A 23,397-nucleotide genomic window follows, 5' to 3' on the forward strand; every position below is an offset into this window, starting at 1 on the left:
TTCTGATTACAGTCCTATGAAATTTGTTAAGACTTACTGTATGAGCAAGTATATGGTCAATTTTTGTAAATGTGGAAAAACAAAGTGTTTCTGCAATTGTTGGGTGCAGTATTTTACATTTGCTCTATAGGTCAAGTTTTTTAATCAAGCAGTTTAAATCTTCTATATCTTCTTGAGTTACTGAGAGTTGTGTATTAAAATCCCCAAAGATTATAGATTTTTCTATTTTTTCTTCTAGTTCAGTCATTTTTTTCATTATATATGTTGAGGTATTATATATATTAAAGGCACATACAAGTTTTAAATTAATACAATTTTCTGAACTGAATACTTTTAATACTACAAAGTAATCCTTCTCTATCAATAGAAATACTTTCTCCTTAAAGTTTATTTTGTCTGTTATTCAAATAACTATATCATATTTCTTTTGCTTAGTGTTTACATGGTATATATATTTTTCCATACTTTCACTTTCAACCTTTCTATATCCTGATGCTTTAGGTGGACTCTCTTATAAGGCCCTGCTATGACTCCTGCCTACTACTTGTGGTCTCTCTATTAAATGGAATCCAAGAAATATGTATTGAGCATTGTACTAGACCCTGTGGACATCATGGTCTGAGTAAAGGGTTAACTAATATCCAGCCTGGGATGATGTAGGCCTGGCTGTGTATGACCTCAAGTCTTCCAGCCTTGAATACAACAGTTAAGATAAATGGGGAATGTTGTGTCTGCTTTAGTTGTTGTGAAGGATTGCACCTAGGTTGCAGGCTTGGGGCCTGCATTAGAACAGTATAAAAGATGCCTATTATAAAGAATGGTAGGGGAAAAAAAAAAGAAATAAAAAAGGGGCTGTAGCTTCTGCATGTTACAGTGACTTCCACTACACGTAGCTCTCATCCCTGGCAGATGTACACAACTTATGTGGATGAGAGGGCAAAAGAAGCTGTGTATAAGGATAGCGCTGAATCTCCTGATGAGATGAAAACGTTACACTTGCTGTATCCTCGACCTAGTATTCTACAATAGAGCGAAGTAAAACATAGTATTAGAGGAAAGCCTATTAGAGACTGGTTGCCCACCTGAATCAATAATTGCAGCCATGCTGCTATAATCGTGAACAAGAAAGGCACGATCCCTGCCCTCACTGCAATTACAATCTAGTAAAGAGAGGTATAAGTAACCAGGCAGTTAAAATGTAGTATTTTAACTCTGACAGGGACTGAACAGAGTATTTCTAAGCACATAGGAAGGCCACCTAATCCAAACTTATGCAGATCAGAAAGACTTCCATGGACTAGGGATGTAATGTACAACATGAGAAATATAATTAACACTGCTATACGTTATATATAAAAGTTGGTAAGAGTAAATCCTAAGAGTTCTTGTCACAAGGAAAAAACATTTTTTAAAATTTCTTTAATGTTGTATCTATATGAGATGATGGATGTTCACTAAATTTACTGTGGTAATCGTTTCATGTTGTATGTAAGTCAAATCATTATGCTGTACACCTTAAACTTATACAGTGCTGTATGTCAGTTATGTCTCAACAAAACTGGAAGAAAAAAAAGAGTTTTTGGAGGATTTAATGTTTAATTTTATAACTGAAGTATTAGTAGGACAAGCGTTATTAATAATAACAAACATTAAGAGAAGGTGGAAGACAGTAATGGTCATAGCTTACATTCTGGGGACTAGAAAAATTAATGCTGTCTAGAATATATTGTTGGAGAGAAGAGTGGGAAAAATGAAGTCAGAAAGGTAAGCAGAGGTCAAGTCTGGCTTTTCAAGTCATGTTAAGGAGTTGGACTTTATCTTAAGAACAATGCAAAGTCAATGTAAGTTTCAGCAGTAGCTCAAAATGATCACTCATGTATTAGAAAGATGTCCCTGTCATGTTCGGTGGAGAATGAATTAGGAGAAGGCAAGACTGATGGAAAACAGACCACTGACAAAGTATTGCAGTGACCTAGGTGAGACATGGGGCCTGAACTAGGGTAGTGTTACTGGGAAAGGAGAAAAATGGATAGATTAGGGAAATATTTAGGGCTTAGACTGATAATTAATTTGATATGTGAGTTAGTATAAGTTGGGAAAAATCAATGATAGCCTGGTTTATGACTTAGGCAGTTGGGTGCATAGTGAAATTGTTTATTGTGTTAAAGAATAATATGAAAAGAAAGACAGGGGATAAAAATGTTGACTTCATTTCTGGATATGTTTCGAGTTTGAGGTGTCAGTTAGATATCCAAGTGGAGATCTCCAGCAGGAGTTGGATATCTGGGTCTAAACCTTAGAAGAAAAAACTGAGCTGAATTAACAGATTTATGACTCATCAGCATAGAGAAGTCAAAAGAAACGGATTGTTTAGGGAGTATGTTAAACATAACAAATGCTGGATAAGAACGTATGCACTGGAAGTGCAATGGGGATTTTTCAAATGAATTTTCTTCTCTTCACAAGCACCTCGACCCTATACATTCTGATTCTCCCCTAGGAATCTGAAGCAGACCCTGCTAGTGGCCTACTCAGTATCTATTCTTGCCTCTGTCTTTATAGAAGACTGATTTTATTAGGCTGGCAATATGTCCAGCTATAAAATCTAGATTTCCCAGGCTTTCTTGAAGCTAGAGGTGCCCACATAACCTTTTTTCTATGCATATTTTAAGATAAGTCATTTTTTAAATAAAAAGATAATAGAATACATACATTTCCACTCCCTGCAATTTTCATCTAAAATATTTTTACAAGGAATTTTCATATCTTTCCATATTTAATAATTTTTTCGATCTTCAAACTCCAAAGACTATAAAAATATTATTAGTGTTTTCTCCCTGCTAAAGCATCATAGAAATATGCTGTGTGTAAACTGAGACCTGGTATTTATCCTTAAGGAGCCTATAGCCTAGGAAAAAAGCATGTTGTGTTTTTGTTTATCAGTAAAAAGAAAAGTATCTTGAGCAACGTAGAAAAACAATTTTTTGTTCTGTGACTTGGTACTAAGATGCCTGTGTGGAAAGATTTGAAGATAGATGAAACAGAGAGGTAAAGAGGGCAAATTAAGTGGGATGGGGCTGTAGTGTGGGACCTTGGAAACTGTAGATATACAATAATTATTTTGATAATGAGGGAGACTGACTTACAATATTTCTTCAGAGCTAACATTCTCCACTAAGGAATAGACTCATTCCTTATGGTCTATTCCTTGGATTAAGCCAAAACGTGGAAAGGAGTTCCAAATAACTGACCAGTTTATTTTCTAGCAAGTATTGGGTTGGCCAAAATGTTCGTTCCGGTTTGTTCGTAAGATTTCACAGACAAACCCGAACAAACTTTTTGGCCAATCCAATACTTATGAACACCGACCGAATGACAGCCATTGGATGAGACATTCATTCATGATTCAAAGATGAAAAGACACCCTATTCCTGACCTCAAAGAGCTCAGTCTAATCAAGGAGAGACACATGTAATCACATATCTAGTACGTGGATCTGGTTTCTAAATTCCATTCTCCACTCAAAGAAACCAAGCCTCCATGGAGATCAAGCCTGGAGCAGGGAAAGAACAAGATGAGCCAAGAACATCTTCTTGTGTCAAAAAGTAAGAGATATTCAAAGAACGATGGGAACAGGTCAAAAGGACAGACACCGGCCTGAAAGTACTCCACTTGCCAAATCTGAGACAATTATTTACACCAAAATAAACCATGATAGTAACATCATAACTCATTGAATAAAATAGGAATACAAGAGAGAGTCCATAGAAATAAAAATAAATTCAAAGTTTAATAATTAAGAGCATTTTCGTAAGTCTCAGAGTACTTTACTACAAAGTTCTTCTTATTAATTATGAAGGGACAGAGAATAACTTTACAATGGAGAAGTCTAATAGACACTATCATAAGTCATCATGCTCCAACAGGTTGACAGTATACTTTCAAGTGGTTCAGGTGGAAAAGTTCTTTTTATCGTTCTTGCAGCTTTTCTGTAAGTTTGATATTGTTTAAAAATAAAAGATATTTAAAAGATGAAGAAAGAATTCCATACTAACCCGCTAGAATAATTATTAGCTTCACATCGAATGTGCAGAGGGAGCTCAAGTCTTTCACTCTAGGAGAAAGGCACTCGGCTCACCTGTGGTCACGAACAGTTTATTAGGGTGGGAGATCAGGTAGGGATTTGTGGATAAAGCCCCAGTGAGTGGGAACCTATGGTGGTAATAGGTAATGGGATTTTGGCATTTGCAGTTTGTAATGGACTCATTCAGTTGCCCAAACATAGTAAAGAGAACCTCTAACAGAAAAGCCAAGGGCTGCAGTTGGGGGATTCTAGATTTTTCTACCACCTCATTACTGCCTCAGTACATGTCTTTGAATAAGTCACTTCATTTATCTTAGCCTTGGACTCCCATTGGTAAAATGAAGGGACTGAACTAGGTGACTATGGTTTCATATTTCTATAATCATAGTCAAAATAGGGATGTAAGAGGCATTTTATTTTGGGAGTTAATATATAAATTTATTCTCATATGATAAGGCTAAAAGGTTGGTGCTTCCTACATACGTAGAGGATAGTTTAAATAGTAGTAAGCTAAATGTAGATATTACTTTTTAACTATAAAACAATTTCATAAGTCTCATAAGGCAATGTGGTCTATTGGTAAAAACATAGTTTTTGTAGGTATATTCAGAACTGGTTTAAAATCTTAATTCTGTCCAAACTATACAGCCTTCTAATCCATCCTACATACAACTGCCAGAATTATCTGAAACAGATATTATAATCTTATGCCTCTGTCAATGGCAAAATCATAAGTTTCAAACTCTAGCATGACAGCCAGTGATTCAGTTTGGTTCCAGCCTTCTTTCTCTTCTCATGTTCTGCAGGATCTCGTATTTAGCACAGGATTTCCCAAACAGTCCCCCAGAACACCACCGTGCTGAGAGATATTAAGAAATATTCAATAAAAAAGGGTTCCATGGTCAAATAAATCCTGCTCAAATGTCGTTTCCTATGTGAAGCCTTCCTGAAATCCTTCTATAAAAATTACTTAATCTCTTTTTATTACCAAAGTACTTCACTTATATTTGACTTCGGGCAGTTTTTTGAACTGATAACCGAATTGAGGTTTACTTAAACCACAGCTATACCTAAGTTTTACATATTCAGTCTTCACATTTTTCCAAGTTCATTATTGCACAAAAATCTAAACAGTATTTTTCATTCTTTTGAAAAACATCTGACAATAAATTAGATTCCAAAGTAATCTGTTATAATGACATATCATATCATAAAAGCAATATGGGCTTTGGGGGAAAAAAAAAAAGACCTGGTTTCCATTTCCAGTTCTGCCACTAACTAGTTGAGAAACACTGGGCAAATTACTTAACCCCTTCTGACTCTCAGTTATTTTACCTATAAAATGAAGATAATTCCTAAACAGGTTTGTTGATAGTTTGGTAAGATGATGAGTGAGTCAATCTATATAAACTATATGAAAGAATATATAATATTTAGCACATAGTAGATACTAAAAAACGTCATCTTCTTTTCCAAGTGTGCTTATACAGTGTTTCCTTCTACCCTAATTTGTAATAAAATGGCACAAATGAAACATAATAGAATTTTTTAAAATCTACCTAAGTTCCTGTTTTTCAAATTGTTTACATAGTGTTCTTTCTTGCAAATCTTGAAGGTCAAATTAGAAGGGGTAGTAATAAAATACTGGTATGTCACGTCTAGAAACAATCTTTCAGAGACATCTACTTTGGCAAAAAGATTTTAAGCAACAGTACTCTTTGAGACATTAGATGAGATCTCATCTGAGATATTCAACTACTGATTTGTCAATTAGCTACTTTAAGAGGGTTCAATAACTTCTTAAATGTTCTTTTAGTCTATTCTCATGTATGCTTTTCTTTTTGTTTTCTTTCTTGAGATATGTTGGTGTTTCTATTGAATGTGACAGCTATGTGATCTGAGTATTATCCTTTACAAGGCCATCAAAATGAATAAATGGCACTTGGCTCTCTTTTGGAGATGTTTGGATCACCTTGGATTCAATACAGTAAAGTAGAACTGTTATCAGTATATTCTCCCTCAGGGAAGCTAATCTGGTTAGTAAGACAATCATCCTTCTTGTGACAGATACTTTTAATTGTACTGTCACTACTTATCTCTCTAGCTCAACTCAAATATCTCCTTTTAGAAGTTTTCCATGATCATCATAGGCAGAAATTTATGCACATCTTACTAAGTACTTTTAGTATCACACAGTATTAGTATGTTTATTGCCTTGTGCTTTGCATTACCTTAATTATTTTTATATAATCCTTGTGAAATAGTACCTTTCCTTGTTTTGAACATTTTACAGATGAAGATACTGAAGAATAGGTACAGCAAGAAATTTGTCGGTGGATAACAAAATGGCAAGAAATAGAGATTCTGAACTTCAAGAAATCGAAGTGGTAAGAAATCAAGATTCCAGTCTTAATCAGAGCTCCTTTAGATTAGACCACATTGCTTTTCCTTCCTTTTCCATTATTTTTAAGATCTTGAAAAATATGGTAAATCTTGTCACAAATTTCAAAACAATTTTCTACTTACAAATTCTAAAACAATTTTTCTAAGTTTCTACACATAAAAATATCAAGTTACCTGAAAGAATTGAGTAATACTCCAAACTTTGACAATTAGAAGATTCTCAGAAAAAGTTCTCTTTTCTTAAGAATGATACCCAGAAAATAATTAGAGAAAGATTTTTTTTTAAGCCTTAAGTATAAATATCAATAGAAAGTATCAATTCTAATTACTTTACAGACCAGCATAGGATTAGATTAGACATTTGAAGCAAAGGTCTCTTTAAATAAAACTTTACAAAGCAGCGAGGAATACTATTGTATCAAACTAGTGGGCTATTTTCCTTAACTTGTTCTTCAGTACTAGAGTAATAGTTTAGCTACATGCACTAGGTGTATTTTGTAATCCTATTTTGAGTCATCTAAACAGACAGACTGTGCCCTTGCCTACATTAGTACTACTTTTACATGTTTATTACAAAACGTATATACTACAAATACGTTTTTACAAGTCAATCTTCCTGACCAGATAGTGAGTTCTTTGAGACCAGCAGCCATGTCTTATGTGCTTTAGTATATTAATATTAGTTAACATTTACTGAGTGTTTTACTATGTGCTAAGGTTTTTTTTTTTTTTTTTTTTTTTTTTTTTTTTTTTTTTTTATGCGTTACGCGGGCCTCTCACTGTTGTGGCCTCTCCCGTTGCGGAGGACAGGCTCCGGACGCGCAGGCTCAGCGGCCATGGCTCACGGGCCCAGCCGCTCCGCGGCATGTGGGATCCTCCCAGACCGGGGCACGAACCCGTGTCCCCTGCATCGGCAGGCGGACTCTCAACCACTGCGCCACCAGGGAAGCCCTGTGCTAAGGTTTAAATGCATTATTTCATTTAATACTCAGAAAACTATAGGAGATTATTATACCGACTTTAGAGGTGCGGCCTATGAGCTCTATAAGAGCAAGAGACCTCATTATTTCACTCACTTGTACATCTCCTGTGCCTAGTACAGCACTGGGCATACTGAAGGCACTTAAAAAGTGTTTGCTGAATAACGAGGAAACCAAAGCTCAAAGAAGTTAAGTAACTTATCCAGAGTATACTGTGAATAAGCAGAGAGACTAGTTTGAATCCAGGTCTGCCTCACTTTGGATCTTAAAAGTCTGTGCTCTACTGCCTCTTTATTTCCAAATTCCAGCTCAGAATTTGGTAATGAGAAAGTACACAGTAAACACCTGATGAATGAATGTCTTACCTTCAGATTGCTAATCTACTTCACCCTAGCATTCCTTTACTTCTTCACTTCCCTATCCTGATTTTTAATCTCTAAGCCTAGGATATAAGCCATAGTTATAAGTTTTCATCCTGCCTACCTTCCTATCATACACAGATATCTAAGTATCTTCCCTATACACAGAGAAGAAAATATTTATTACTGGAAAAACACATGGAAATTGCAGCATGAAAAGTTATATGAATAGTTTGTTCCTTTTATTACATAAACACAGTGTCAAATAAGTCAAAAACACAAAACAGAAAACTGAACGGTAATAAACTTAGAAAACTTAACTCAAAATTTCCAAATTTTGTTCTTTTGTGGTTATTATTTTTCTTTCTTATAAAGGCAAATAAGAAGTTTATAAAAACTGAAGTATTCTTCACGTAAATAAACTTCATTTTTATACTGTGTCAATAAATATTTCTAATAAAGGGGTAAATATATAATGACATCACTTCTAGCTATAATAAACAGGAAAGTGAGGATGCCCCACCCCCCATAATATCTACATTAGTACATCTACTTTCAGCTGGCCTGTGGAAAAAAGCAAAGCACAATAACGTGGATTTGGAATTTATTTCTTCAAGAAACAGATTTCAGGTGATATTGTCTAGTTTAAGTTTAAAAGATTATAGGAACATTTACCTTTTTATATAAGCACAAAATATTCTAAAAGTACAAGGCCTCTAATCCTCCTGAAATGTGTGCTTGTTTGCATGCTTATTTAGTTATTTATCCTTTATCTATCTACCTATCATATCTATCATATCTATCTATCTATCTATCTATCTATTTATCTATCTATCTATCTACATGCTTTGTTAAAAGAAGGATGACAGGGGTCAAACAAATCTAGTTACAGCCCTGGCTCTGTCCCTTAATAACTGTGTAACTCTGGGACAAATTACCTAGTATCTCTGAGCTCATTTCCCTTAAAATATAGACAGTAATTCATATTTTGTAGGACTGTTGGGGAGATTAGGGTCTATGTAGTAATAAGCATAGTGACCAGGCACATCATAGCACTCAATAAATAATAGCTCTCTTTATTTAGGGTCTGATACTTCATTTTACTCTGGTTTCATTCTAGGATGCACTTAAGTTATTATTTCTTATACCAAAGTTTCCTATGTTTGTTTCCCTCAATATAAATAATCGTCCACCTCAAAAAACTACTTAAAATATGTTAGACTGAACATTCCTTGAGTATTTTCCCCTTATCTTTTCTAGAAAATAATGTCATAAAAAAGACTGTTTACATGTGCATGCGTATAATGCTTCCTGGTTTTTTTTCTGCTTATAAGAAAAATGTTGCACCTGCATGACTATCTACCAATAGCCAGTGCGGCCTGGGCATTGACTATTCTTGGTATATTCCTATTTTGCTTACATGTGCTTCTGTAGGAACTTGTTTGTAATCTCTGTTTTAAACACTGTTCTTTCCTAAAACATCTACCATTTCATTTACTGAAGTTGTATACGCATATAATTTACTAGAAAAGGAAAACACAAGGCAGGTTAAATAATAAAATGTGTAATAATTTTTAAAAATTACCTGATGGAATACAGGCTCCTTTACCTTAAGGTAAACCTGAAAAATATTAAAAGAAATACATGTAAATGAAGTGCATTACAAAGAGGAAAGAAAACCTATTCCTGCTACTCTGCAAATCTCAAACGTCTCCTGCTTCCCTAGTCTTGCTTCTTAGATCTGACTCCAGCCATGTAAAACCAATCAGATTAGGTGTCATGCCACAAAAGGGCTGTTACCTACAGGTGGGTGTGCCCCAGTGCTCATTTCATCATGGTAAACTAAATGTTTCAAAGCTGTTGTGGATTACTCTGGCCTCTTGGCCTCTGCATCAGCATCAAGGAGAGGCAGAGATGCGTGGATAACTCATGAGGGCTGAAGAAGTTATGCTGACAATCCCTGCAGCAGATCTATTCTACAGCAGCAAGAACGCTGGACTTAGAGACAGGAGCTAAATTTCAAACTGCCACTTACTTGCTACATGCCTGAGCAAGTCACTTAACCAAAAGACTCATTTTTCCTAATCTGGATAATGGGAATAATAGTGGTGAGCAATAATAAGCCAAAATATGTGCAAGTGTCTAGCACATAACATGTGCTAATAGGTTAAAACATTTAAAACAAATTTCTTGTCCTTTCTTCTGCTTCTGAAAACCTCTAATTCATTCACCTAGATACACGAAAGTTACACAAACCCTAGTTTTAGGCTCCAGTGTCATGTGGGTGATTAAGTTCAATGCCTCTTTATTGCATGCATTTATTGCCCTATAAGAGTACACCTTTAGGGACTTCCCTGGTGGCGCAGTGGTTGGAAGTCCGCCTGCCAGTGCAGGGGACATGGGTTCGAGCTGGGGTCCGGGAGGATCTCACATGCTGCGGAGCAGCTGGGCCAGAGTGCCACAGCTGCTGAGCCTGCTCTACAGCCTGTGAGCCACAGCTGCTGGGACCCCTGCGCCTGGAGCCTGTGCTCCGCAGCGGGAGGGGCACCGCAGTGAGGGGTCCGCGTGCAGCAGTGAAGACCTAACGCAGCCAAAAATATATTAATTAAAAAAACGAAAACCAGTACACTTTTAAAATGACATGGTAGAGAGAAGTCAAAATTTAAATCATAACCCTGAAATGACTCCCATCACTTGCGAGACAAAGTCCAAATTTCAAAGTCTTCCATAATCTTGCTCCGGCCTTTCTGCTTAGTCTTATTCCTCTCCTCTTGTCTCTTTCTCATCCTAGGCTCCAACATATATGCTAGTTTCATGCTTCTGTATCTTTAAACATGCTGTGCTTTACTTTGTTCAGAAATTGCCCCCTGCTGGTAAACACTCATCTTGCCAGATTCAGCTCAAACTATACCTCTTTCTTGAAATCTTTTCTGACTCCTTCTCTGCTAAGCAGAGTCCATCACTCATCCTCTTTACCTGACTGTCCATATGTAAACTTTATGGCATTTATTAGTTTGTTTCTCTCCCCTACAAGGCAATAATCTTTTTGACAGAAAGACGGTTCTTATGTATCTCTACAGCCTCATTTAATGTAGTGCTGATCTCATAAATTTTATGTAATTTTATCATTTGTCTATAGAACTTCTTATTCCTGGAGGAAGTTCCCTCACCACAGCAAGAGATTATTTCCTTGAAGCACCCATAGAGCTTTAATAGTAAGATGTGTAGGGGCTTCCCTAGTGGCACAGTGGTTAAGAATCCACCTGCCAATGCAGGGGACACGGGTTCGAGCCCTGGTATGGGAAGATCCCACATGCCACGGAGCAACTAAGCCCATGAGCCACAACTACTGAGCCTGTGCTCTAGAGCCCGCAAGCCACAACTACTGAAGCCCTCGTGCCTAGAGCCCGAGCTCTGCAACAAGAGAAGCCACGACAAGAAGCCTGCGCACCGCAACGAAGAGTAGCCCCATTAACCACAAATAGACAAAGCCCGTGCATAGTAATGAAGACCCAATACAGCCAAACATTAAAAAAAACAAATTAAGTAAGATGTGTAGGAACATTTATATAACTCTAAATTCAGTAAGGCAGAATGCTTTTAATCTCTGAAATCTGTTATTTCAAATACGAATTTTCCTTTACATAATTTCAGATTCTCATTGTTACTAATAAAAGAAATGCAGAAGGGCATGCCTCTTAAAAGCATTTTTTTAAGGCAAAAGAATTATGGAGTCCTTACTATGTGCCAGGTATTAATTCTTACAACTAATGTGAACTGTATGCTATTATTAATTTTACAGATGAGGAAAACTAAAGGAGAGAGTTACCTCTCTCTTTAGTAACTTACCCAAAGTCCCACAGTTATTAAGTAACAGTGTTGGTCAAAACTCAGATATGACTGACTCCCAAGCCTAAGTTTTCAGCCACATTAGCTCTTAGCTTACAAAGGTAAGTTGTCTTGACTCTACCACCAATTCTCCATATAAATTTGGTTGGTCAGGCAAGTCACTAAAACTCTCTGGACACTAGTCTCTTCTTTTATATAGTAACAAGACTTCCTTTCACCTCTGAAATTCTAGGACTCTTTCCTGATTAACAAGTATGTATGCAAAGGACTACACAGGGCAATGTAGAAACATAAGGAAATACAGTATCTTTGCTCTTTCAATCTCTTTTTCATCTTCTCAACTCACTGAAATCTACCTTCTGCCTTCATCAATCTGCTGTGGACAGTACTCTCATTAAGGTTACTTGGTCTTTTTTATGGGTCAAACCTCAATTTCATTTTATTCAGCCTCTCAGAGGCAACTGGTACCCTTTCTAGAAATCTCTTTGTACTCTGTGACATCAAGCTCTCCTGGCTTTCCTACACCTCTGATTACCTCCTTTGTTGGCTCCACCTCTTTCACTTGACCCTCAAGTGGTCAATGTTCCAAGGTACAGCATGGTGACTACAGTCAATAATACTGGACTGAATACTGGAAATTTACTGAAAGAGTAGATTTCAGGTGCTTTCATCACACACACAGAAAACAGTAACTATGTGATATGTTAATTAGCTTGACTGTAGTAATATTTTCACTATGTATATTAAGTCATCATATGGTACACCTTAAATGTATAAATTTAAATTTTTATTTAAAATGTTGACTCTTATTGAATTCCTTAGACATTACAAAATGAGACATTCTCATCTTATCTTTTTAAATTTTATTCTTTTATAAGTAGGTCCCTGTTGGTTACCCACCTTATATACAGCAGTGTGTACATGTCAATCCCAAACTCCCAATCTGTCCCTCCCCCTTAAAAAGAATTTGCAAATTGACAGGTTTTAAGTGTTAAACAGACAAACCAATTGTAACTTTTGGGTATAATACCATAAATGTATATTCTTTTGTTTTTACTGACGAAAAAAAAAAGCCCAGTGTTACAAAGGGTTGTATCTTTTTTTTTTAACATCTTTATTGGAGTATAATTGCTTTACAATGTTGTGTTAGTTTCTGCTGTATAACAAAGTGAATCAGCTGTATGAATACATATATCCCCATAGCCCCTCCCTCTTGCATCTCCCTCCTACCCTACCTATCCCACCCCTCTAGGTGGGCAAAAAGCACTAAGCTGATCTCCCTGTGCTATGCAGCTGCTTCCCACTAGCTATCTATTTTACATTTGGTAGTGTATATATGTCAGTGCTACTCTCTCACTTTGTCCCAGCTTACCCTTCCCCCTCCCCGTGTTCTCAAGTCCATTTTCTACGCCTGCGTCTTTATTTCTGTCCTGCCCCTAGGTTCATAAAAACAATTTTTTTTAAGATTCTATACGTATGTATTAGCATACGGTATTTGTTTTTCTCTTTCTGACTTACTTCATTCTGTATGACAGACTCTAGGTCCATCCACCTCACTACAAATAACTCAACTTCGTTTCTTTTTATGGCTGAGTAATATTTCATTGTACATATGTGCCACATCTTCTTTATCCATTCATCTGTCAATGGACACTTAGGTTGCTTTCATGTCCTGGCTATTGTAAATAGTGCTGCAATGAACACTGTGGTACATGTCTCTTTTTGAATTATGGTTTTCTCAGGGTATATGCCCAGTAGTGGGATTGCCGGGTCATATGATAGTTCTATTTTTTTGTTTGTAAAGGAACCTCCATACTGTTCTTCATAGTGGCTGTATCAATTTACATTCCGATCAACAGTGCAAGAGGGTTCCCTTTTTCTCCACACCCTCTCCAGCATTTACTGTTTGTAGATTTCTTGATGATGGCCATTCTGACCCATGAGAGGTGACACCTCATTGTGGTTTTGATTTGCATTTCTCTAATGATTAGTGATGTTGAGCATCCTTTCAATCTGTATATCTTCTTCGGAGAAATGTGTATTTAGAACTTCTCCCCATTTTTGATTGGGTTTTCTTTTTTGATATTGAGCTGCATGAGCTGCCTGTATATTTTGGAGATTAATCCTTTGACAGTTGCTTCGTTTGCAAATATTTTCTTCCATTCTGAGGGTTGTCTTTTTGCCTTGTTTATGATGTTGTTTATGGTTTCCTTTGCTGTGCAAAAGTGTTCCCATATCTCTTCCCTCTTGCGTCTCCCTCCCTCCCACCCTCCCTATCCCACCCCTCTAGGTGGTCACAAAGAACCGAGTTGTTCTCCCTGTGCTATGTGGCTGCTTCCCACTAACTATCTACCTTACGTTTGGTAGTGTATATATGTCCATGCCCCTCTCTCGTTTTGTCACAGCTTACCCTTCCCCTCCCCATATCCTCAAGTCCATTCTCTACCAGGTCTGTTTCTTTATGCTTGTCTTAACCCTAGGTTCTTCATAACATTTTTTTCCTTAGATTCCATATATATGTGTTAGCATACGGTATTTGTCTTCCTCTTTCTGACATACTTCACTCTGTATGACGGACTCTAGGTCCATCCACCTCACTAGGAATAGCTCAATTTCGTTTCTTTTTATGGCTGAGTAATATTGCATCGTATATATGTGCCACATCTTCTTTATCCATTCATCCGATGATGGACACCTAGGTTGTTTCCGTCTCTTGGCTATTGTAAATAGAGCTGCAATGAACGTTTTGGTACATGACTCTTTTTGAATTATGGTTTTCTCAGGGTGTATGCCCAGTAGTGGGATTGCCGGGTCATATGGTAGTTCTCTTTTTAGTTTTTTAGGGAACCTTCATACTGTTCTCCATACTGGCTGTATCAATTTACATTCCCACCAACAGTACAAGAGCGATCCCTTTTCTCCACACCCTCTCCAGCATTTTTTGTTTCTAGATTTTTTCATGATGGCCATTCTGACTGGTGTGAGGTGATATCTCATTGTAGTTTTGATTTGCATTTCTCTAATGATTAATGATGTTGAGCATTCTTTCATGTTTGTTGGCAGTCTTTATGTCTTCTATGGAGAAAGGTCTGTTTAGGTCTTCTGCCCATTTTTGGATTGGGTTGTTTGTTTTTCTGTTATTGAGCTGCATTTGCTGCTTATAAATTTTGGAGATTAATCCTTTGTCAATCGCTTCATTTGCAAATATTTTCTCCCATTCTGAGGGTTGTCTTTTGGTCTTGTTAATGGTTTCCTTTGCTGTGCAAAAGCTTTGAAGTTTCATTAGGTCCCATTTGGTTATTTTTGTTTTTATTTTCATTTCTCTAGGAGGTGGGTCAAACAGGATCTTGCTGTGATTTATGTCATAGAGTGTTCTGCCTGTGTTTCCCTCTAAGAGTTTTATAGTGTCTGGCCTTACATTTAGATCTTTAATCCATTTTGAGTTTATTTTTGTGTATGGTGTTAGTGAGTGTTCTAATTTCATTCTTTTACATGTAGCTGTCCAGTTTTCCCAGCACCACTTATTGAAGAGACTGTCTTTTCTCCATTGTATATTCTTGCCTCCTTTATCAAAGATAAGGTGACCATATGTGCGTGGGCTTATCTCTGGGCTTTCTATCCTGTTCCATTGATCTATATTTCTGTTTTTGTGCCAGTACCATATTGTCTTGATTACTGTAACTTGGTAGTATAGTCTGAAGTCAGGGAGCCTGATTCCTCCAGCGCTCTTTTTCTTTCTCATGACTGCTTTGGCTATTTGGGGTCTTTTGTGTTTCCAAACAAATTGTGAAATTTTTTGTTCTAGTTCTGTGAAAAATGCCATTGGTAGTTTGATAGGGATTGCATTGAATCTGTAGATTGTTTTGGGTAGTATAGTCATTTTCACAATGTTGATTCTTCCAATCCAAGAACATGGTATACCTCTCCATCAGTTTGTATCATCTTTAATTTCTTTCATCAGTGTCTTATAGTCTTCTGCATACAGGTCTTTTGTCTCCTTAGGTAGGTTTATTCCTAGGTATTTTATTCTTTTTGTTGCAATGGTAAACGGGAGTGTTTCCTTAAGTTCTCTTTCAGATTTTTCATCATTAGTGAATACGAATTCAAGAGATTTCTGTGCATTAATTTTGTATCCTGCTACTTTACCAAATTCATTGATTAGCTCTAGTAGTTTGCTGGTAGCATCTTTAGGATTCTCTATGTATAGTATCATGTCAGCTGCAAACAGTGACAGCTTTACCTCTTCTTTTCCAATTTGGATTCTCTTTATTTTTTTCTCTGATTGCTGTGGCTAACACTTTCAAAACTATGTTGAATAACAGTTGTGAGAGTGGGCAACCTTGTCTTGTTCCTGATCTTAGAGGAAGTGGTTTCAGTTTTCACCACTGAGAATGATGTTTGCTGTGGGTCTGTCATATATGGCTTTTATTATGTGGAAGTACATTCCCTCTATGCCTACTTTCTGGAAAGTTTTCATCATGTGTGTTGAATTTTGTTGAAAGCTTTTTCTGCATCTATTCAGATGATCATATGGTTTTTATTCTTCAATTTGTTAATATGGTGTATCATATTGATTGATTTGCATATATTTAAGAATCCCTGCATTCCTGGGATAATCCCCACTTGATCATGGTGTATGATCCTTTTAATGTGCTGTTGGATTCTGTTTGCTAGTATTTTGTTGAGGATTTTTGCATCTATGTTCATCACTGATATTGGTCTGTAGTTTTCTTGTTTCGTGACATCTTTGTCTCGTTTTGGTATCAGGGTGATGGTGGCCTTGTAGAATGAGTTTGGGAGTACTCCTCCCTCTGCTATACTTTGGAAGAGTTTGAGAAGGATAGGTGTTAGCTCTTCTCTACATGTTTGATAGAACTTTTCTGTGAAGCCATCTGGTCCTGGGCTTTTGTTTGTTGGAAGATTTTTAATCACAGTTTCAATTTCACTGCTTGTGATTGGTCTGTTTGTATTTTCTATTTCGTCCTGGTTCAGTCTCAGAAGGTTGTGCTTTTCTAAGAATTTGTCCGTTTCTTCCAGGTTGTCCATTTTATTGGCATATAGTCGCTTGTAGTAATCTCTCATGATCTTTTGTACTTCTGCAGTGTCAGTTGTTAATTCTCCTTTTTCTTCTAATTCTGTTGATTTGAGTCTTCTCCATTTTTCTCTTGATGAGTCTGGTTAATGGTTTATCAATTTTGTTCATCTTCTCAAAGAACCAGCTTTTATAGTTTTATTGATCTTTGCTATTGTGTTCTTCGTTCTTTTTCATTTATTTCTGATCTGATCTTTATGATTTCTTACCTTCTGCTAACTTTGCAGTTTTTTGGGGTTTTTTTTTGTGGTACGCGGGCCTCTCACTGCTGTGGCCTCTCCCGTTGCGGAGCACAGGCTCCAGACACGCAGGCTCAGCGGCCATAGCTCACTGGCCCTGCCGCTCCGTGGCATATGGGATCTTCCTGGACCGGGGCACGAACCCGTGTGCCCTGAATCAGCAGGTGGACTCTCAACCACTGTACCACCAGGGAAGCCCTGGAGTTCTTTTGTTCTTGTTCCTCTAATTCTTTTAGGTATAAGGGTAGGTTGTTTATTTGAGATTTCTCTTGTTTCTTGAGGTGGAATTGTATTGCTATAAACTTCCCTCTCAGAACTGCTTTTGCTGCATCCCATAGGTTTTGGGTCATCGCGTTTTCATTGTCATTTGTTTCTAGGTATTTTTTGTTTTCCTCTTTGATTTCTTCAGTGATCTCTTGGTTATTAAGTAGTGTATTGTTTAGCCTCCATGTGTTTGTATTTTTTTACAGTTTTTTTCCTGTAATTGTTATCTAGTCTCATAGCATTGTGGTTGGAAAAGATACTTGATACGATTTCAATTTTCTTAAATTTACCAAGGCTTGATTTGTGACCCAAGATATGATCTATCCTGGAAACTGTTCCATGAGCACTTGAGAAGAAAGTGTATTCTGTTGTTTTTGGATGGAATGTCCTATAAATATCAATTAAGTCCATCTTGTTTAATGTATCATTTAAAGCTTGTGTTTCCTTATTAATCTTCTGGATGATCTGTCCATTGGTGAAAGTGGGGTGTTAAAGTCCCCTACTATGTGTTACTGTCAATTTCCCCTTTTATGGCTGTTAGCATCTGCCTTATGTACTGAGGTGCTCCTATGTTGGATGCATAAATATTTACAATTCTTATATCTTCTTGGACTGATCCCTCGATCGTTATGCAGTGTCCTTCTTTGTCTCTTGTAGCAGTCTTTGTTTTAAAGTCTATTTTGCCTGATATGAGAATTGCTACTCCAGCTTTCTTTTGATTTACATTTGCATGGAATATCTTTTTCCATCCCCTCACTTTCAGTCTGTATGTGTCCCTAGGTCTGAAGTGGGTCTCTTGTAGACAGCATATATATAGGTCTTGTTTTTGTATCCATTCAGCCAGTCTATGTCTTTTGGTTGGAGCATTTAATCCATTTACATTTAAGGTAGTTATTAATATGTATGTTCCTATTACGATTTTCTTAATTGTTTTGGGTTTGTTATTGTAGGTCTTTTCCTTCTCTTGTGTTTCCTGCCTAGAGAAGTTCCTTTAGCATTTGTTGTAAAGCTGGTTTGGTGGTGCTGAATTCTCTTAGCTTTTGCTTCTTTGTAAGGTTTTAATTTCTCTGTCAAATCTGAATGAGATCCTTGCTGGGTAGAGTAATCTTGGTTGTAGGTTTTTCCATTTCATCACTTTAAATATGTCCTGCCACTCTCTTCTGGCTTGCAGAGTTTCTGCTGAAAGATCAGCTGTTAACCTTATGGAGATTCCCTTGTATGTTATTTGTTGCTTTTCCCTCGCTGCTTTTAATATTTTTTCTTTGTGTTTAATTTTTGATAGTTTGACTAATATGTGTCTTGGCGTGTTTTGCCTTGGATTTATCCTGTATGGGACTCTCTGTGCTTCCTGGACTTGACTATTTCCTTTCCCATATTAGGGAAGTTTCCAACTATAATCTCTTCAAATATTTTCTCAGTCCCTTTCTTTTTCTCTTATTCTTCTGTGACCCCTGTAATTCGATTGTTGGAGTGTTTAATGTTGTCCCAGAGGTCTCTCAAGACTCTCCTCTTTTCATTCTTTTTCCTTTATTCTGCTCTGTGGTAGTTATTTCCACTATTTTATCTTCCGGGTCACTTATCCGTTCTTCTGCCTCAGTTATTCTGCTATTGATTCCTTCTAGAGAATTTTTTTTTTTTTTTTTTTTTGTGGTACGCGGGCCTCTCACTGTTGTGGCCTCTCCCATTGCGGAGCACAGGCTCCGGACGCACAGGCTCAGAGGCCATGGCTCACGGGCCCAGCCGCTCCGCGGCATGTGGGATCTTCCTGGACCAGGGCACGAACCCGTGTCCCCTACATCAGCAGGCGGACTCTCAACCACTGCGCCACCAGGGAAGCCCTAGAGAATTTTTAATTTCATTTATTGTGTTGTTCATCGTTTGTTTGCTCTTTAGTTTTCTAGTCATTGTTAAACATATCTTGTATTTTCTCCATTCTACTTCCAAGATTTTGGATCATCTTTACTATCATTACTTTGAATTCTTTTTCATGTAGACTGACTATTTCCTCTTCATTTGTTTGGTTTGGTGGGTTTTTACCTTGCTCCTTCCTCTGCTGCATATTTTTCTGTCTTCTCATTTTGCTTAATGTAGTGTTTTTGGGGTCTCCTCTTCGCAGCCTGCAGGTTCGTAGTTCCCGTTGTTTTTGATGTCTGCCCTCAGTGGGTGAGGTTGGTTCAGTGGCTTGTGTAGGCTTCCTGGTGCAGCGGACTGATGCCTGTGTTCTGGTGGATGAGGCTGGATCTTGTCTTTCTGGTGGGCAGGACCATGTCCAGTGGTGTGTTTTGGGGTGTCTGTGAACTTAGTATGATTTTAGGCAGCCTCTCTGCTAATGGTTGGGGTTGTGTGCCTGTCTTGCTAGTTGTTTAGCACTGGGCGTCCAGCACTGAAGCTTGCTGGCCGTTGGGTGAAGCTGGGTCTTAGCGTTGAGACGGAGATCTCTGGGAGAGTTCTCGCCGATTGATACTACGTGGGGCTGGGAGGTCTCTGGTGGTCCAATGTCCTGAACTCGGCTTTCCCACCTCAGAGGCTCAGGCCTGACACCAGGCTGGAGCACCAAGACCCTATCAGCAACACAGCTCAGAAGAAAAGGGAGAAGAATGAAAAAATGAAAAAAAAAAAAAAGATTATTTAAATAAAAAAGAATTATTAAAATTAAAAAATTAAAAATGAAGAGAGCAACGAAACCAATAAACAAATCTACCAATGATAACAAGTGCTAAAAACTATACTAAGATAAGCATAAAAATCAGAAACAAGTCAGTTGCAGACAGCAAACCCTAAGTCTACAGTTGCTCCCTAAGTCCATCGCTTCAATTTTGGGACAATTCGTTGTCTAGTCAGGTATTCCACAGATGCAGTACATCAAGTTGATTGTGGGGATTTAATCCACTGCTCCTGGGGCTGCTGGGAGAGATTTCCCTTTCTCTTCTTTGTTCGCACAGCTCCTGGGGTTCAGCTTTGGTTTTGGCCCTGCCTCTGCATATGGGTCACCCTCAGGCATCTGTTCCCACCCAGACATGAGAGGGTTAAAGCAGCAGCTGATTAGGGGCTCTTGCTCACTCATGCCACAGGGAGGGAGGGGTATGGTAGTTATCATTGGAATGTGGGGTGAGCCTGCGGCGGCAGAGGCCAGCATAACATTGCAACAGCCTGAGACGCGCTGTGTGTCGGGACCCTGGCAGTGGCTCCTGGGGGGGACGGTGCATGTGGATACTGACCTGTGCGTTTCATGCCTGTCTCTGGTGTCCGAGCTAATAGCTGCAGCTTGCACCATCTCTGGACCTCGTTTAGTCAGTGCTCTGCCTTCTGTGTGCAGACAGGGAAGGAATCCCCTCCCCTGGGGCAGCCTGAAACAATGGTCTCTTGCCTCTTAGGCAGGTCCAGACTTTTTCCCAGACTCCCTCCCTCCTAGCTGTGGCTCACTAGCCCCCAAAAGGCTGTGTTCACGCAGCCAACCCCAGTCCTCTCCCTGGGGTCTGACCTCCAAAGCTGGAGCCTCAGCTCCTAGTCCCCACCTGCCCTGGCGGGTGAGCAGACGAGCTCTGAGTGAGTGCTGGTTGGCACCAATTCTCTGGGTGGGAATCTCTCCACTTTGCCCTCTGCATCCCTGTTGCTGTGCTCTCCTCCATGGCTCCGAAGCTTCCCCCCTGCCCACTCCCCATCTCTGCCAGTGAAGGGGATTCCTAGTGAGTGGAAACTTTTCCTCCTTCACAGCTTCCTCCCAGAGGTGCAGGTCCTGTCTCTATTCCTTTGTTTCTCTTTTTTCTTTTGCTTTACCCAGGTACGTGGGAATTTTCTTGACTTTTGGGAAGTCTTGAGGTCTCCTGCCAGCGTTTAGTAGGCGTTCTGTAGGAGTTGTTCCACATGTCGATGTATTTTTTTTTTCTTTCTTTTTTTTTTTTTTTGCAGCACATGGGCCTCTCACTGTTGTGGCCTCTCCCATTGTGGAGCACAGGCTCCGGACACGCAGGCTCAGCAGCCATGGCTCACAGGCCCAGCCTCTCCACGGCATGTGGGATCTTCCCAGACTGGGGCATGAACCCGTGTCCCCTGCATCGGCAGGCAGACTCTCAACCACTGCGCCACCAGGGAAGCCCTGTCGATGTATTTTTGATGTGTGGGGAGGAGTGTGATCTCCACATCTTACTCCTCCGCCACCTTGAAGGTCCCCCGCAAGGGTTGTATCTTCGGTCATCATAATGGTCTATGCTATCTGTGTGCCAGTTCATCTATTCCCACATTTCTAGTTCTACCTATAACCTGACAACTACCAAATCCACATCTTTAGCCCAACCTACCTGTTAAGCTTCAGATATCATTAATGTCAGGCACCTCAATCTCAGCACATTCCAAAGTGAACTTATCTACCCCTACCCCATGACACAAACCTACTCATTATCTTTCCTGAAAAATCTGCTCCTGTTCCAAGTTGCCTGTCTTGGTTAAGGACTTACTACGTACTCTGAGGACCAGGCCATAAACTGAGGTATCATTGTAGACAATTCCTTCTTTTTACTCCATTTCTACCCCTTTCTACTTAGTGGGTCACAAGTACCATGGATTACTTATGACAGTTATTTTACTTCAGTCTGAGTCTCATATCTTGCCTAAGCAAATGCAAAAATTCCTAGGTCTAGGCTCATACTCCTCTAATCCATCATCCATAATCATGTCTTTCTAAAACATGTATCTATTGATGTTTTTCCTCTACTTTAAACCAATTAATGGCTCCATGTTACCTTGAGGATAAAAATCCAAATTTAAACATGGTATATAAGAGTCTTCATAATCTGATATTTGTCTGATTCACTACACTTGTTCACTCCTCACCACTTAACTTTGATCCAGTCATATTAAATCTCTCCCAATTCCACTGGCAGTGATGATTTAATGAGAAAATAAATGTAAAGTACTCAGTAGAGTATCTGGCACATACTAAGCACTTAAAAACGATAGTTCACTATGTGTTCCAAGATTCTAGGCCTGTGGACAACATAATGGTCTATTTAGAAGTGCTTCATAACACTCTTACCCAGGGGCCTGGTGAACTCCTAATCAATTAAAACCCAGCTCAAGTACACCTCTCTGCAGCTTTCTTTGACCCACTCAAGCAATTCATTAATCCTCATTTATCTCATCATCATATAACTGGTTTTTACCTGTATGACTGCAATTATCATCTTTCAATCCAATTCTTTGTTTACATGTTTAAGTTCCCCACTAGAATGCGGTCCTCAAGCATAGGGACTGCTTCTTAGTCATCTTTGTATTTTCTACTGCCTGATATGGTAAATTTGTGATAAAAGCTTGTTGAAATTAATATCTCTTAATACAAAATGTAATTCACTTGAGGAAAAAAGCGCTAGGGTAGGATCAGAAGTGATTGGCTATCTCAACCTATTTGGAAAAGGTTAACCATTAAAAGAGTCACACTAGGCCCTACGGAGCAGAACCAATTTCCTTTTTTAACAAATAGGAGGTAATATGTGAATCCATGAAGAAAAGTTAATTGTTTTCCATTGCTAGTAAATATTTGCCTTTTGACTTTTTCCCCTTCTATAAAAAAAAAACAAAAAACCCAGATTTTTTAAAAAGTTGTTTCAACTTTTTGTTGAGAAATAACACCTAAACAGGAAACAAAGGGGCAACATCTATAAGTAAGTTTTGTGTAGAAATATTTCAGTTTGAACAACATGAAGCAAATATTAGAAGCAAAATGTACCAAACTCCATAAATGGCTAGTTTACTTGCTTAATCTGTTAGAAATAAAATATGACTTACTGTGGTTACTATTAAACTGAACAGAACTAAAGTAAAAAGCAGATGGTAGTTTACAGAGTTCTTTGTCTTGAAACATTCAAACCTTAAAAAGAAAAAAGAGAGAGAAAGAAACTTGTTTTAGAATATATAACTAGGAAAACAAATAGAACACTGTTTTACCACTTGTATACTTGCCCCTGGGTCTAGTGATGCCCATCATTTCCTCTCAACCACACACTCATCTTACAGAACCCACACTACCTACAGTCTCCAAGAGGCTACAGGGACCAGAAGTAGATGCCTGACTTAAACTGGGCCAGTGAGAGGCTCTCTTCCGAAAATTTGGAATTTGGGAGCCAGAGACTGA

The 23,397-nt window shown here is 38.3% G+C and overlaps 1 protein-coding gene across 2 annotated transcripts in view; it reads right to left on the reverse strand.

Annotated features, from left to right (window-relative positions):
• Positions 1-23,397, reverse strand: part of ACER3 (alkaline ceramidase 3) — a 192,024-nt gene that overhangs the window by 48,980 nt on the left and 119,647 nt on the right. For both annotated transcript variants that reach the window (XM_032640732.1, XM_032640731.1), the window contains exons 5-6: positions 23,052-23,133; positions 9,412-9,447 (exon numbers count right to left, since the gene is read on the reverse strand). In XM_032640732.1, the coding sequence (XP_032496623.1) occupies positions 9,412-9,447; positions 23,052-23,133 (118 nt within the window). The remainder of the gene's footprint in view (positions 1-9,411; positions 9,448-23,051; positions 23,134-23,397) is intronic.

The sequence above is a fragment of the Phocoena sinus genome, chromosome 8 (genome assembly GCF_008692025.1).
Source record: "Phocoena sinus isolate mPhoSin1 chromosome 8, mPhoSin1.pri, whole genome shotgun sequence".
Lineage (NCBI taxonomy): Eukaryota > Metazoa > Chordata > Mammalia > Artiodactyla > Phocoenidae > Phocoena > Phocoena sinus.